This window comes from Carassius gibelio, chromosome B8 (assembly GCF_023724105.1).
Source record: "Carassius gibelio isolate Cgi1373 ecotype wild population from Czech Republic chromosome B8, carGib1.2-hapl.c, whole genome shotgun sequence".
In the NCBI taxonomy this organism is placed as follows: Eukaryota; Metazoa; Chordata; class Actinopteri; order Cypriniformes; family Cyprinidae; genus Carassius; species Carassius gibelio.
The window spans coordinates 9,063,515-9,080,756 of NC_068403.1; the positions used below are offsets into that span (position 1 = coordinate 9,063,515).

Consider the following 17,242-nt stretch of genomic DNA (forward strand, 5'->3'; position numbering starts at 1 on the left):
ACTGACTTCATGCATAGAGATGTTTCTCCACCAGCTGTGAGTTTTGGAGGGTTAAAGATAGGGACTACAAAATAATTTATTCACGGCCATTAAAATGTGTTTTACAGTGTATCAGACATATTTTGGGTGCTATAAGATAAAAATTATACTGCATGTCTGCTAATTTCCTGGATTTTTACTTTACTTAAACATAATAATTTAAAAACAATGTTCAATGTAATCTTTAGTAAATCTTAAAATTTATATTTTTCATATTGTACATTACACTGTTGTGATGCCTTGTTCACTTGTAGCATTTAAAATAAGTTTAGTTTCTAGTGTTTATTAATTTTTTTATAGTATACCATTTTAATACTACGGAGATTCGGCAGACATAAAATTTTTGTATTACCCAGAATTACAAAATCAAGGCATCTGATTTTTTTTCTTTTATATATATATATATAATATATATGGCTTTTTCATTTCCCTGAAGTTCTGTCAGACCGTAGTTCTTCCCTGTAGTATGAAAAAAGGCAGAAAATTAGTTTGTTGGTGCAAAGAGAAAGTCCAATGCTGGTGAAGAAAAATGGTTAAAACATGCAGAAGGTAAGGGAAAACAAAACACCACAGGGGAATGAGAAGAGAGATTGATGGAGGAATTGTGTGTTGTGTTGGAATGGAAATGGGGAAAAAAGAGATAATGTTTTGGAAAAGAGAGCGTGTGGAAAAAGGGGACTTTGAGAAAGAGGCTGCAGGAAGATGAGGAGGCTGTGATTGGATTAACCAGAGCTCATGTGTGTGGTGTGTTAGAGTGAAAAATAGAGAAAGAAGGAAAGATCAGTGTGTTTATGTGTTAAGAAGCCCACCTCATCCTCTCAGGAACTTGAGACCGCAGTTAGCTGACTTACAGTGCGTGCACGTCTTCCCTTCCTTACATTCCCCTCGCACACAAACACACACATCTACTTTCAGGCTATTTGTAAAGCTTTTAATGTTTCTTTATAATGAGCAAACATTGCATGACAAGCTTAAACAGAAGAAATAATTAAAAGACAAATATATGGTGCAAGGTCTTTAGCTGGGTTTCACTCTCCGCATAACAAAACACATTCATCCTCATTTTACCAGCTCTCCACACTCAATGCAATACTCACCAAGGGCTCCCAAGCGCAACTTTAAAACTCGTCTATATAGCCTCAATGTGATTTTTAGTTGGTAAAGCAGCTTGTTAGCCGGAGAGGTTCAGGAGTGCACAGTATGCATAGTTTCCAGGGCACGGAGGAATGAGGCTGCTCTCTCTCTCTCTCTCTCTCTCTCTCTCTCTCTCTCTGCCTGGCGCAGGTGCGGCACTGTTCTGCCACCTGCCAGCTACCTACAGCCATGTCAACACCCCACCTGGAGCTGACACAGCCTGCATACTGCATGCACAGAGTAAAAGAAAACCACAGAGACACACTTGCACAACTAAAGAGACAGGACACATATACACACAACCTTGACAGAGGAGATATCTGAGAAAAGACTGCATTTGCACAGTGTGGGACTGTGTAGAAAGACAAATATTCTGTGATAGGACAAAAAATACTACTACATAGTTACAGTATGTGTGTGTGTGTTTACAAAGCAAACAATTTTATTACATAATACTTGACTAACATTTCATAGAAAGTGGAACATTTTTATACAGTTCATTTTTGACCCAGTGTAGAAATGTTGTTTACATTTCTATACATATAACAACATATTTATTTTTACTAGTGTAATATATAATATATATATTATATATAATATATATATTACACTGGTGGGGTGGAGTGATACACACACACATATCACACACACACACACACACATACACACACACACACATATATATATATATATATATATATATATATATATATATATATATATATATATATTATTTTTTTTTACATCCTAACATATCATAGATAACATCTTGTCAATGTAACTGTTCATATATATAGTATTTAGGGGTCAGTTCTTTTTTTTCCCCCAACAAAAATAACTATATTGTGATATATACCATTATGTGATTTAAAATTACTCATACCTTGATGTAATACTTTGGTCATACCGCCCACTCTTAGTGTTGCTTAGAAATTTCCTCATGCAGACATGGCAAGGTCACCTTTATTGAAATGCAGAAGTCCCCTGATGGTGGGAGGCACTAGTGCAATATCTATAATATATGTAGGGGTTAGATAGAGCAAGTGGAAGGGTATGTGAAAGAGAAAGAGTGTGTGGGGGTGGGCAGTGTATCTCTGAGCCTGTCACTGACAATCAACTCGTGGTCCAAGGCTAGTTGACAGACAAGGACAACATGCGCACACACCAAAAGAACTCCCCTGTCTCATTTTGATCATCACCTTGCAATAAAGCGCATTTCATAACACAGATCTGAGCGATTTTAAAGACACATCCACCAAATACTCTCCCGTTAAATCTGCTTTAATATGACACAATAGCCTCACGTCTGATAGTGAAGGCTTCTCAGCGTCACAAGCAGTGTTTGTGTCCACGAGAGATATCAAAGGGATGGCCTGGGGCTGGACTATGTCAGTGGCATGCTACTGGGTGTGTGGGTGTGTGTGTGCGCAAAGCCAGGCCCAGCAGACCGCTTACCCCATACTGCCTGAAGGATGTGAGTCCTATGGGCTGGCTGAAGCAGGCAGAGGGCCAAACTCTCTCATATTTCCATCCGGACCCTGAGGATAGAACTGGTCACTGGAGCCACACAAATTTAAGTGTCATCCCTGAATCAAGATGCTCACCAATTTTCTGCTTGCCTTGGAAGTGAGCTGGGCCACTACCAGCGGCTAACGGAGCCAGCGGCCCCATGGCAGCATGGACTAGATAGTGGATTATGCAAAACGCAAACATGCTGCTCAGAAATTCAGCTCTATTTGACTATTTCGTATTATTGTGGCTGCATTTGTTTGTTTTTTAATCTTTATCAGCATGTACCGCAGTTGTGTAACTTCATGAAAACATTCATTTTTGCATTGCAGTTCATCAGCACAGCATTGCATTTTTTTTTTTGCCTTTTTTATTTGAAAACTCTGCTGAACCCTCACCAACACATTAGCCACACTGTCACGATGGGCGCTAATTCGTCTCCACAGAAGATCTGCAAGAGAGGTTAATTTAAGGCCAAGGAGATCCCACGCACTGAGAGAAAATACAGCCATTCATCCAGAGAGAGAGAGGGGGAAACTGCAAAGGAGCGACGGTGGATAGAGAGAGTAAGAGAGAAAGAGAGTGGGGTCAGCTGATGAGGTCACCGTTGCGAGATTTGGAGAGAGTGGGTAGGGAGAGATGCAGGTGTTTCACCAGACCTGTAGCCCAAAGGAAAAACACGGCCTGTGTCACTGATGCTGCCGTCCCCCACATACACCCTCACATTTCTGTCCTCCAATCATCTTTCCAGTTCCTTTCATTGCATCTCCTCCTTTTCCTTTCTTTCTTTTCTTACAAGAGTTTTAGAATCCAGAACCAAAATTTTGTACCTAACCCCAAATGCTTGCTGTGTCAATCTGTATTCATGTATTTTTCATTATTTAAAATCTCTGATAATGGTTTCAAGCAAATAAAACCCTCAGACAATCAATCATCTGTCCATTATCCAGGCATTTAAGTGAGAAATGTATGTATTTATTTTTTTCAGCTTATATGATTTCCATTTGGACAATAAAAAAAAAAACTGGATGGTGTTTTTTGAAAAGAGAAGACAAGCTTTATTATATCTGGTAGGCTATATCATCTGAAGCTAGGAAAATCACGTATTAACATTTGAAATGTATTTACAATGTGATGACATAAAATTCAACTGCTTAAAAATCCTAATTCTTTATTAACATAAAACTGCTCAAGCATCATAAATTTGTGAATCCCTGGATCACGGCTTTCAGCATTCTAGTGTTTATGTTTCTGCAGTGGCCTGTATTCAACCTCGCCTATTACTCCACAGCCCTGTCATTATACAGTCACCCTGAGTCACCCCAGGAAGCGAATCCCGCCTTTGAACGGCAAAAGGTCAGAGTAATTCCTCTGAGACATTCATTGGACATAGACGGGAGCATGGAACCCATCTCTGAGAACAGATGCTAAGAATGAACACGAGGCATAGGCCAAATGAACAGCAGCCTTCATTACTGATCAAATGAGGCTCGCTCTAATGATGGGGTAATGTGATCAGGGTGTGGTCCTCTGCTATCCACTGGACCAGGCCCATCATTATCACCCAGGGGAGAAAGTCAGTGAAATTATGGGAGAACCGCCTTGGAAGCTTCTATCGATCAGGCGTAACATAAAACCGGACTTCATCTAGAGTGGGAAGAAGAAAATGTGTCAAGCTAAAGTTAAATGAAAAATTGCTTTTATACCAATGCATTTATTATTCGAAGTCCCTCAGAGGAAGAATAAGAAGGAGAGAGGTACTCAATGAGAGAAAGGATGGAGGGAGGGCGGAGAAGAAAAAATCCATTTGGTAAAGTAGATGCGGATCGATGGTGCCGGAGCGGAGCAGTCTTGGCGCATGCCGTCCCACATTACTGCCCTGATTGATCTGCCGGAGTGGCAGTCTGACCCGAGGGCTCTGGAGGAGGTGTCCCACTGAGCAGGAGAGCCCACGCAAAACACGGGGAGAGAAAAATAAAAATCAATACACACAGAGAACTTTACTGACCTGACGTTAAGATACAAGAAATGTATGAAGCTGCGTACCTGAATGGGTTCTGACAGCTCACATCCCCTCCAGCAGTTCAGTGCGCAGGAGGGTTGGAGTCTCGGGCAAGTGCAGCGACCTCTGCAAACATTAAGGAGACTTGGACCCTCTGCCCAGAGACTCTATTAAGTACTAATTTGTTTATTTCTCAATCTGGGATTTTATTATTATTATTTTTATTTATTTTTGTTAGGAGATTTAGTCTAGGGTTACTTACCAGAGTCATGCTGTTTTGTTAAAGGAGCTAAAAAAATGATTGAAGGAAAAGGTTATTCCCCGGCTATATCTACCTGAGTGGTATGAGTAAACCGAAAATATAGTGGATGAACAAGATGAAATCCTTTCCTTGGCTTTGGACCCCATGAGTGCGTGGCAAAAACAGCAAGATCATACATTCACATATATCTAGCTGCTGAGGGTGACCTCCATTTTGTGGTAGGCACTCTCACTTTTAACAGTGCCTCTGTGATGTCAATTATCCGCCCGGAAGGTTGTGTGATACAGGCTGTAGGTGCATGGAAATGATTGTACGAGATGCTTCCGAGTCCAGTGTGGCTCCTGTTTGGGTTAAGTATGGGTTGTTTGACCAATAGCGTCAAACAATGGTGGATGAAGTGGATGATTTATTACCCATTACATGAGCAGAAAAGAAAAGCGTGGGATACTTTTTTTTATGTCAGAGGGTGAGGTGACATCTCTGTTTTATTTTATTTACTTATTTATTTTTACCTTGGCTGCTGTGGTTAAAGTAATGGCGGACTTATGCTAAGCTAAAACGAGATTGCGTTTTCTTCAGTTTTTAAAGACCCCATGGAGTCATTTGTCAACTGCGGTTTTCTGATGTGTTAACGTATTAGCCTAAACAGAAAACAGGAATGTTTTATAACATGTTATATCATCAACATTATCAGTCCATTTTCCCTGAAGAGGAAGATATTTTTAAATTCGTATATCTGCTAAAAGTCATTTTGTCAATGTTTAGGAGAACATTAGCATATAGATGGCCTCAAAGCTAACATACATAGTAGACTAATACCACAACACTCTCATTTGGATTTCATGGGGTATTTAATATTGGTAGATATTTTGTAAAAGAAAAGGCATCTACATTTAGTGTGTGTGTTTCTGTTTATGTGTGTGTGAGAGAGAGAAAAAGAGAGATTCAAGAAGTTAATCTAAGAAGTAAATAGTTATATCAAGAGAAATGCCTTCAGATAACTTACCTTACATCCTACAAACTGCACTTCTTGCACATTTGACAAATGATTTAAAGAAACAAGTGATAATTTAATTTACATGTTTGCTGACATTGTTTAATTGCCATGAACAACAGCAGTTTGAGTAGTTTTATATTCTCAACAAAAGAATCATAGAAAAAGAAGGAAGACAGAGAAAATAAGACACAAAAAAAAAAGTGAACAAAAAGCTATTTCTCCATTGTTACATATTCCATTTTTGATTCCTGTGAGCTTTGAGAAAAGGTCAGTGAAAACAGAAGATGAATTCATTTGTAGTCTGTCCTCTCCCTTCTGTCGCCCGCGGACATTGATCTGTCCTCTGCAACCAGAGTAACCTTACTGTGAATGATGCACCGAAATTCTGATGCATCATTTGGCTGTGTCATCCCGCTTCTTGTTTTTTGAGCGATTCAGCATGTGAATCTAAAGCTCTGGGTTGGTACATGCAGATATGTTGTTTCATTAGAGAACAAATACACATCATGTTTAAGCTGAATGTACACTGATGTTTCATCACCAGAACAATAAAAGTGTTTTGTTACACCCTGCGGTCCTCACTAAAACTAAAACCAAGGTGGCACATGAGATTAAAAAATAAATAAAACAATCCCATGAGGCTCTTTTTTAAATTACAGACCCATGCCCCATATAACACCAGGAGCTGTCAGCAATCCACCTGCCCACCCCATCCCTCTCTTCTCTCCCTCCTCCACAGACTATTTTTCTCTAGATCCCGACACCTGGGCACTTACGCGAACGTTTTAAAGATCTGCAGAGGCCCCTCCTCCCATCCCCCCTCCATCCCTTTCTGATGCAGAAGTGTCTCCTCCATCATGTAGTGCTGGATGCCTCCTATTACACTCCTCCTCTATTCCATCCATCCAACTGAAAGGTCACGCTCAGAGTCTCCCTCTTTTCCTAAATTGGCTGTTTTCGCTGTTAGCTCCATGGCTCAAGCTGTGATTGCGGCAGCCTCGGTATTGGTCCACTAAGGTCTTGTTTACGAAGCTGGATTTGTCGGAAAACCCATGATATTAAATCTACAGTCGGAGGCTTGCTGTTTTTCACATCTTGCAGTTTCTATATCCTGCACAAATTTGTCTATGGCCTGGAGCGTGAAAAAAATATTTTAGTTTCATCAACGGATAGGCCATTCTATATTTCACCCGTTCTCCGCATGCACCTATAGCACCCATTTCCATTATAGAATATATCAAATCCAACTAAATTCGAACTATTGTGTTTTTCAAATCCAAATCAAAGCCACCTGTGTGTTTTAGTGTGCCTGGAGACCGTCAGGAGTGTTTGTTTGGTATGGAGAAAATGGGCATGTTTGAATATTGACCCTACCCCCCTCCCGTAGGGATCGACAGAGACTCAGTGGCGTCAGGCAGACCTGCCGCAGCTCCAGGGCTGGGCTGAGAAGGGACTGCTGACACAGCCAAAGATGGTAAGGAGAATGCTGCCCACTAACCGCCATTTTTAACCCCATTAATATCTATATTGTTGCTATGAAGTTGTGCTATGAGAGGGAGGGTGTGCGCAGGGGTAAAGTAAAACAGGTGTAATAATAATTAAAACAAAAGTTGTTATTACTGTAAATGTTATTAGTGGTTTTACCTGATAACATATTATGGATGGGTTTTGTATTGTCAACATGTATAATGTATGTGCAACATTTCAATGTCTTGTGCTATTAAGAAAATACTGCATACATGCAAAATATATATATATATATTAATTTTGTGTTTAGATTGAAAGACTTTTTTTTCCTCTTTTACTAACTGAAAATCATTACCATTGTTGATTTCTCATAGATTTAGCCATCACAGGACCGCTTAAATAAGAGTAGAAATCTATAGGAGGGAGCACTATAGCATCAGAAGGCTCCGGTAATAACTGGAGAGCATTTCTAGTAAAAACACACATCAGAATAGAAGCCTGACATTTTATCGTCTTCGCTAATAAGGCTATTAAAGTGCAGTGCTCAAATGGCAGGTATCGGCGACACACACCGAAATGCATCTATCCGCAGTGCTGTGAACACAAGCACACACCTTTGGCTCTGCGTGACTCAGGGACATTGGACTGGTTGTTCCTGTATTTTTATCCGCGTCTTGACATCCTCTAAGGCACTTATGTAAGACAGAGTGGCAGAGCTTCTTCCTTCCTGCGTTCACACACACACATACATTCGTAGCCTGAGCTGGGCTGAGCAGCGTTCAGAAACAGTCGGCATATCTGCCATTGCGTTTTGAAAAAATAAAGAAGTGTAATCTGGGGCTACTGTTCAGTTGAATCAAAGGGAAGCTGATGTCTGTCCCCCGGCTGACACCAAGGCCTATGTGATGGCTTAGCATGTCTGCCTGTCTGTTCGCCTTACCTGTCTGTCTGTCCAACTGTCTCCCTGCCTACTACAGCTACAGCACAAACAGATACAGCCAGCTAGGCTCTGCCTTAGCTAGCATTCAAACAACTAAAGTTTATACTATCCAAGGTGAAGGTACTGTAAACCCATTTTTAATGCCACATATTAAATGTCCCTACTACTTGATAGATAACACTGAAATCACATGTTTTTGGGACAGACCTAGGCTCTCCAAAACCTGGAGAAATCTATCTGTTAGCATTATCAATATCAATAGCATGTGACCTCCACACTAAATGGTCCATGCTAATCCTGAAAAAAAAAAAAAAAGCGAGGTGGAGAAGCAGACTGCCATTTTTTAGCTAATTATAGATGCTTTCTGCCCTTTTACGTGTTTGAGTTTGTTGACAGGCTTAAAAGCTATTCTATTTAACATTTATATCATATAAAGGATAGTTAAAATTGTAGATGTTGATTGTTCAATAAAGCATACAACCTGAGATAAAATATACAATATAACCGGGTTCACGTATTCTACTGAAAAAATGGCACTTAATTTAAATTAATGCATTTAGCAGACGCTTTTATCCAAAGCGACTTACAGTGCATTCAGGCTATCAATTTTTACATATCATGTGTTCCCGGGGGAATCGGATCCCCCAACCTTGCGCTTGATCATTTTTATATTAATTAAGTTGTTAAAAAATATGTATTACAAATATATAATAGCCTAATTTAATATATGTAAAATTTGAATAATATTTCAATAAAGTAATTTAACAGAAAAGGTTTTTTTAACAAATCGCTTGAGTGAATGATACAATGACAAACATATCCAGTTCTGTTTTGTTCCTAAATGAAGTTTTTAAATGAATCAGTTGGCCGATATTAATTCCCAGTGTTGTATATCGGCACCTGATTTAATTATTTCTAGGCAACATGAAGCAAACAGTTTTTCAGTTTTTTGTTGGTTATTTTTAATGGCCAATTTTGCATTCAAATCTAATCTTTAACTACTCCGGAACAGTAGTTAAGGGAAAGGAGAGAAAATAAGGAAAAGTCACTACACTGACCCCTGTCAGCAGCTAGGACAAATGTCCAGCAATAGTGAGTGTGTAAAGGAACAATTACCCTTCTCAATATGACAACGAGGGGAGTTCATCTACAGGAAAATAATAAGACAGCATACAAAAGCTAGTGAAGGGATTACAAAGAAAAGACAGGTCTTTAATTGGCCATCGAGACACAACAGGTCCCAGGAATCAGAATGAAAGGTGTCCACTTTCATCTGTTTCTTTTTTGGAATATTCAAAGCTCTCATCCCATGATGTTTGAGTATTTCTTTTTTTTTCCTGAAAGAACAGTGCACAGCAGGAGCTGCAAACAGACTTAATAAGTCTCCCCTTTTTCATGCACACATAAAAACACCAAGAAATAAACACATACACACACACACACATCAATCAAGACCTGCTGTGGCGATGGCTATTTTGTCCCTTTGTGTCGTTCCATCCCTCTTTGCTGCAGAGAAGTGTGGAACAGGATCCATTTACATGCATATCCTGAGAGCTTTGCAGATGAGCCTCCTATGGGCTACCGGCAGCTTTTTTTCAATGTGTCACATTGAAAAAATGTGAACGTATACAAAGACTAAAAATGGAGGCACAGCAATTGATCCAGAAAAAGGGAGAATGCAGCTGCATCTGCCCTTTTTGTAACCATTTTACATGACTTAACTTAAATAAATACACACACATATACAGTATATATATATATATATATATATATATATATATATATATATATATATATATATATATATATATATATATGCATTAAGGAAATAAATAGATTAGAAATTTAGGGGAGCAGAGAAATGCAGCAGTTATTGTTGATGGCTTCATACCATATATAACTGAATAGCTTTGTTTTTAGCATTCTCTTTACTGTGCCTGTGTGTTTCTAAAAAATACTCCAAGTGCAAACACTAGCGTGGTGTCAGATGGGGAAAAATTGTTAACCTTTCTAAATATGCCCGCTTTGATAAAGGAGAGTCGAACTTCAGAGTGCAGATACAGAGTATTTTTTTGAAGAGCTAAAAATAAGTGCAGCTGAATTTCCGCTTAGATCCATTTTTTTCTCCTCCTCATCTCTATTATTTTCCACTCTTGAATCTATCAGCAGGAAACATTAGCGCTTCTCCTTCACTCTCTCTGTGCAGATCTTGATCTGAATTACGCCAGTCAGAGAGGAAGAGAAAATGAATAATAAACATGGTTGACTTACAGAATCATCTTAGAACGAGCTATAATAAGGTCATTCTTGCTGTTTTAATTCTTATTTGCTTATTTTTAGTTTTTTCCTTCTTCCTATCCTCTTTTGGTCTGAGATTTTGTCTGAAATTGAAAGACTAAATTGAAGATTAGAGCAACTCAGATTTTTCTGTCCAGACTAAATGCAAAAAAAAACACCCCCCAAAAAATCCATAGTCAATCCGTTGAGAATTAACTTAAATTCCTCCTCATGATCTCCCTGATGTCATGGCGCATTGCTTTCGCAACCATAAAGATTTGCACCCTAATCTGCACTCTCTCACACATGCTCCCTCACACGCATATCTTCAACCTTCGTGACAGTCAGAATATGACACGATTCTAGATGTCACCCAGCCCCCTCAAATAGAGTCGGGTGACAAAATTAAACACACATGAGCTCACACACAAACATCCTTTATGCAAATGGATGAATACATTTAGCTGCGGTGTGGAACAGTCTTGAAATAAAAAAGTTTGAGGCTGAAAAGCAGCACAGACTGGGGCCTCCTCTGTTCCTACTTCCCCAGGGCCAGCAAGCTTCTCTTCAAACACCTGCTCTTAAAAGTGCACGGCTAAACCAGTGGCAAACGCTGTTCACCATGACAGTCGCTCCATGCTGAAGGGCTCACATTGTTACCCTGTCAAGTTGAGCCAACCATCAAAACGCACAGCCAAACTCAAAAATATCAGTGATGGAGTGAGGGGGAGGGAGGGTGGTACGAAACTACTGAAAGTCTAGAGATGCATAAACAGTTTTTCAGTAAGTGTGTCATGCATTGTATTATTTAGAGTCAGTCTGTGAGGTTTCGCAGCTAAATGTTGCAGTTGCAGTTGCAGTTACATACACCAGATTATTCCAAACCCCTTTATCTGACATGTCAGTAACTTTCACAAATTTTGTTTAAATGATTAAGTACTCCGTATGAAGGAAATCAGATATGTCAATCCTAATATATGCTGTTTACTGAACTGCGTACTTTTCAGATGCCACATTCTTTAATTCTTCTTTTGTCTGCAGATAATCAGCAACATGGAGCCTCAGGTGACGAATGGGCCGAACTCCGCCACGGCCAACGGGCCCTCCAGCAACAGCCGCAGCTGCCCCTCGCCCATGCAGACTGGCGGCCCTAATGACGACAGCAAGACAAACCTCATTGTCAACTACCTGCCCCAGAACATGACCCAAGAAGAGTTCCGCAGCCTCTTCGGCAGCATTGGCGAGATCGAGTCCTGCAAGCTGGTTCGAGACAAAATCACAGGTACTAATAAGGGCAGAAAAAAAGAAAAAGAAAACTGCATTTGATTTGCATAATGAACTGTGTCTAGTGAAGACAGAAGAGACACAATGTCTTGGGTATTATAGGTTAAAAAGAAAAACTTTCGAACGAAGAGTCATTAACTTTTAACCCAGCTGTCAACTGATTAAAAATGTTAATGAAATGACTTAAAAGAATTAATTTGAGAAAAGAGTGAATAGACCATATATAAATACAAACACACACACACATGCACAATTATAAATGCACTATATATTCATTAATGATTTGTGTGTATATATTAATACTGTGTGTTAAAAATATATATATAAAATGTCACAACAAAATAATAAAATAAATTATAATAAATTAACAAAAATCATGATAAAAATTAAATGTATTAGTCATTTTAGAAAATTCAGCATTTTAAAGGTGTGTCCAAAATCAAAAACAACCGCGTATCTTCATATAAACAAAAAGGGACAAATAGGACCAATCAAATTAAAAATGAAGTCTTAAAATAAAATCATTGCTCGTTTAGGTCTGTTTGATGCAGTTGCAGCAGGTCAGACTGCAGTTTCAGGGCAATTCGGGAGTTGGAAACATTGGATGAGAAGGGCTATTGTTTTGTTTACAGTGCCCAGAGAAAAGGAGGAGAGAGAAAGAGGACATAGAGGTGTTTAAACAGCACTCCCCAGCTAATCAGAGTTCTAATCCCACCATAGTGACTACGTGGGTGGTAAGCAGATGGATGGGGAGGCTGCTCAGAAATAATGCCAGATAATGGCCTCCATTTTATATCCTACCTAGTGATACTTCTCTCTAGATAATCTCATTAAAACAGGGCCAGGCCTAAAGCCACTGGTTTTTAGACAAAAGCGGAGAGAGAGAAACTCTTGGCTCCTGACCACAAGTTTTGTAGGGTTTCATTGCCAGGCAGTCAGATGGTCGGGCAAGAGAATCATCATTAGAATCATCGTCATGAGAGTTGACACATGCTCCTTTTTTCAGTCTTTACATGTGGGAGATTCACTGAAGTCTCGGGATATCCTCGCATACATTAAATGGAACACGTTTTATTAAATTGCCAGTTGTTAAAATATAATGTTAACCAGGATCACTAACTGTCTTACCGCTCTGTCCTTGTTCTGGCTCAGGAACACATAGTGCATCACAAATACGACTCTTCCTTGTACTGCACTCTTTGCTCTGAGATCCCAGGGGTGCAATTTCCCAGTTCAGAATTTTAAGCTAACAAATCGCTTCTTGATCATTGTAAAAGCAGAGCGAGCTATAGGCTGTGAGTTCTGTCTGCTGCCGTCATTAGCTGCTGTCTGGGGTTCAAAATAGATTTCGTTGCATCAGAGATTGTATTTGAACCTCCATGTCATAATATTTGACCAACGCAGCCTTCCTTAGCTCTCCGCTCGGCTTTAATCTATAGTGTATGGACGTCGACGAGAAGTCACTTCACAGCTTTTCAAAGAATTTTGACTTACAAAAGAGCCTTTTACATGGCATTTGAAAAGCTAGAGAGAGACGGCTCCTTCGACAAGGTGAGAAGTTTTGGGCCTTTGCACGTAATAGACAGGCTTCTTCTTTTCCCTTTTTTTCCTTCCCTCACTCCTGTCAGCTTTGATGAGACGCAATGCAGTGATGTACCGTTTGCCACGGCTACAGTTCTCTTGCCCTGTCAAGCCTGGGTTACAGCCGCTTGCCAAAGTGCCACCCCAGATTGTTTATCCGTCCTTCTCTTTCCTCTCCTTGCAATTTTACATACACACATGCTCTCTCATCACCTTCTTTCTGACCTCTAGCTGTACGTGCAATACACCAGGGACCTGAGGTTCAATCTTTTATTTAAAGAGCACCTTATATGGCATTTAAAATGTTCCAAATATTGTTTTAGAAGTCCCCAACAACAGTTTTGCATGCATGCAATGACAAAAAAGACTTTAGTTTTCTTATAATATGCATTTATTTTTAACTGTTTTGACAGCGATTCTCAAATGATTCGTTTAGTGATTCACTTTTCAAAACCCCGCCTTTACGTGACGTTAGCGAGTATTGCCCAGAGTTCATATTGTAAAAGCACAATCAGTCTTTGTTTGCGTTAACTCGATGCATAAACATAACGTTTTTACCAAAAAAAAAAAAAAGCAGTTGGCCTAACGTTACGTTACTACGAGGTACTCTATTCTTTAAGAAAACTCCGAAAACAACGACAAACAATTGACATATCTCAATACAATTGTCATTGAAGACCTAGAAGCTAAACGGTGCTTACACAACAAACCAAACAATCATTAAGCATGCTACATAAAACATAAAATCAACAATTATTAATAACACTTACAGGTTGTGATACGGAGGAGGAAGCTGATGCAAATACACTTGGAACTGAACCTTCCTTCAATATCAGCCGGCTCGCGAATCCAAGTTTGATTGCATTTAAGTTGGTAAAGCAATCGTCTTCAAAATGGCGTGAACAAAGCACAAGGCTCGGACTATACTTCTGTGGTAACTTACAGTTGTACATATGAATTGTAGCCACTTAGTCTTCAAATGCTCATCCTTGGGCAGATGAAAAAAGTTTGCTTTTGAGTCGCATTTCAGAACACAGCGTCTCATCGCCATTATGTTTTCTAGTTTTCACTGGCGTTTTGGAGCGCAATATGTGGGCGTATCGTATTCAAATAACTTGACAAGTTGACGTCATCTAGTCAGAGAAAAAGCTTCGGTCTTCTAATGATTCATAAAAATGACTCAGAGTCGACTCTTACTTTTGAAAGACAATAACTTTATATACGGTGCACTGTCATATTTCAAACTTTGCAGGATGTTTTTGTTCACTTAGATCTATGTTACACACTACATGAAAGGTAAATTTCAAAATTCCATGATAGGTGGTCTTTAATGTAGTCATACATATATGGATGTTTCGTCAACTATGGGCACTCAAAGGCCCTGTGGCCTCTTAAAATGTACAAACTCACTATACAAACTAGTCTGTTAACAATGTCCAAAAGTTGAAAAACATGCATCAATGTGTAATTTCCACCACATTTCAAACAATAATTAATTCTTTGATTGAAATTATATTTTAAACCTTCTAGATTTAAGCGGCAATTGTTCATCACATTTGTTTTGGTGAAGCTAATTTTATAGCTTACATTTGACATGTCCTAAATACACATGGTTAAATATTTCCTGTATTTTCATTTACTGTATGTGCTTGATTGGTATCTAAATAATAGTAAATAAAAATAGTCTATTCAAAAGAGAAATACAGATAAAATAAAATGTTAATTTATATGGTGGATTTCATAGTTTATGATTGAAAGTCTGGGTCTGAGCAAGGGTAAAACAACAACATCTGTACATAAAAGGGTATTTGGAAAAATAGAACAAATAAATAATGAAGGTATAGTAGCCCAAAAAAATTAAATAAAATAAAATATGAACTCAATATAACAAAAAACATAGAAATAATTTCATTTCTCTGACACACAAGTCCCCATAGTTGAAGAATTCACACGTTTCATTTATTGACAGACCACACAAAAAACACCTCCCTATATTTTTGTCGATTCATTGCACAAAGTAATATAATCTAAGAATACTTTCTTTCTGTACACTCTGTAAAAAAAAAAAAAAAACAGTGGGCCAATATTTATCAGCGATTATGTAAACTGTCAGCAGAAACGGCTTTATCACATTCCTCTCAGTGGGGAAAGCATTTCAGAAGTCATTACCGCAAGGACTGTGTCGAGATGCCGAATAAAGCAGATGGCGATGCTGCTAACTTAGCGGAAAGCCTTTGTTTTTAAAGGTTTGAATCAAGCTGAAAATCCCCTACTCTAAATGCGCACATCCCAAGCCCAGTGTTGCTACCTCAGCAACACCTCGTTCTGTGCTAATAGTGAGGATAAACACATAGCCCATAGGGACTAATAGTGATTTTCTTGTGAGCCAGGAATCATATTGAATGAAAACTTTTAATGGAATACATTAAGAAAGTGTTAACGCTTCTGGCTATCAGCACAAAGCAAAATGGAAAACACTGATTGAGCGGCAGTTCGGAAGGGGAAAAGAATTGGATACTTGTCAGGTTCTCGGGCTCGGCGGATCCTTTTTCTGTGTGAAAATGAACACAATTGTGTTTATAATGATACGGCAGAAAAAAAGACACACTCAGGCAGGGCCGTGAATTGATTGCGTCTGTGATTTTTCCATCTGATGAGGAGACGGGGGAAAAAGAGCGACTGCAGATAATCTTCTGTTCATATTCTTCAAGCAGTAAATAATTACCGCACGATTAAAAATGGCTTCTGAGAAACAGCGCCAACCCCCTTCGCACCAGCCCCCTGCGGTTTAGGCCTCTCTCTGTGTAGCAGAAAAGCAAGCGGCACATGCTATCGCTCCCAGCCTGCTTTGTCGCCTGCCATTTTGCTTCATTATTTTCCCCTTCTTGCCCAATCCGCAGATGCCATTGTTGGTATTTAATGGCTTGGCACAGGCGGCGGTGCTGCTATCAGTTCACTCTGTGTTTAACACTTATGTAGCTTACATCAAAGCTGCTTTGTGCAACTGCTTGTTCAGGTACACAACCCACTCTCACGCCGAGCACCCAACCATCTGTCACGCTGCTGACCCGAACACGGTGTCCGTTGTCTGCTGCCAAGCGTAGCACGTGCTAACCTTAGCGTCAAGCTGAGCCGACATTGATACGGAGCCATATATGACTTCTGTCTCTATACTGACCAGAGAGCAGCTTGCTCCGCCTGCTAGCAAATTAACGACGGCATGTGATTTAAAGCCAGAAAGACATCTTACCATTCCTTCGCAGATGTGCTGGAACCCACACCATCATGCTGATGAAAAACTGCAGGGAAAAGCAGATGTAGTGGCATGAAAAATTCATTGTGCTTGATGTTTGCAAAAGCACGTTGAGGTTTGAAACACTTCGGTAAGTGTTAGACTGCTGGGAATGTGTGAAAAACCTCCATGTCAAACATGCGCTGTGTTTATCTGATGCTGTAGAAATAAAACATGAATGGCTTTCCATGTTTGGCCATTTCCTGTTAAAAACAGCATAAGGCCGAATTAAAACAACCCAACAAATGCAACACGGCATCTAAATGGCAAAATTGTATGGGGTATTGGAAAAGAAGTCTGATAGAATAGCAGGAATTAACAACGTAGTGATTGCAGGGAACACGCACTTCCTCACATAATTCAGTGCCGTGATGTGTTCCGCATTCAGCCTGGAGTAAACAAAGTAAATGATAGGTTGTTATTCAGGGTAAAACATTCAGACCTCATTTACATTGTTT

At 39.4% G+C, this 17,242-nt stretch overlaps 1 protein-coding gene across 8 annotated transcripts in view; it reads left to right on the forward strand.

Moving 5' to 3' along the window:
* The window catches only part of elavl4 (ELAV like neuron-specific RNA binding protein 4), a 77,878-nt gene that overhangs the window by 25,667 nt on the left and 34,969 nt on the right, over nucleotides 1-17,242 (forward strand). For 7 of the 8 annotated variants that reach the window (XM_052562523.1, XM_052562525.1, XM_052562522.1 and 4 more), the window contains 2 exons: nucleotides 7,331-7,417; nucleotides 11,669-11,909. In XM_052562523.1, the coding sequence (XP_052418483.1) occupies nucleotides 7,331-7,417; nucleotides 11,669-11,909 (328 nt within the window). The remainder of the gene's footprint in view (nucleotides 1-7,330; nucleotides 7,418-11,668; nucleotides 11,910-17,242) is intronic. The other variant, XM_052562529.1, reaches the window with a different exon arrangement.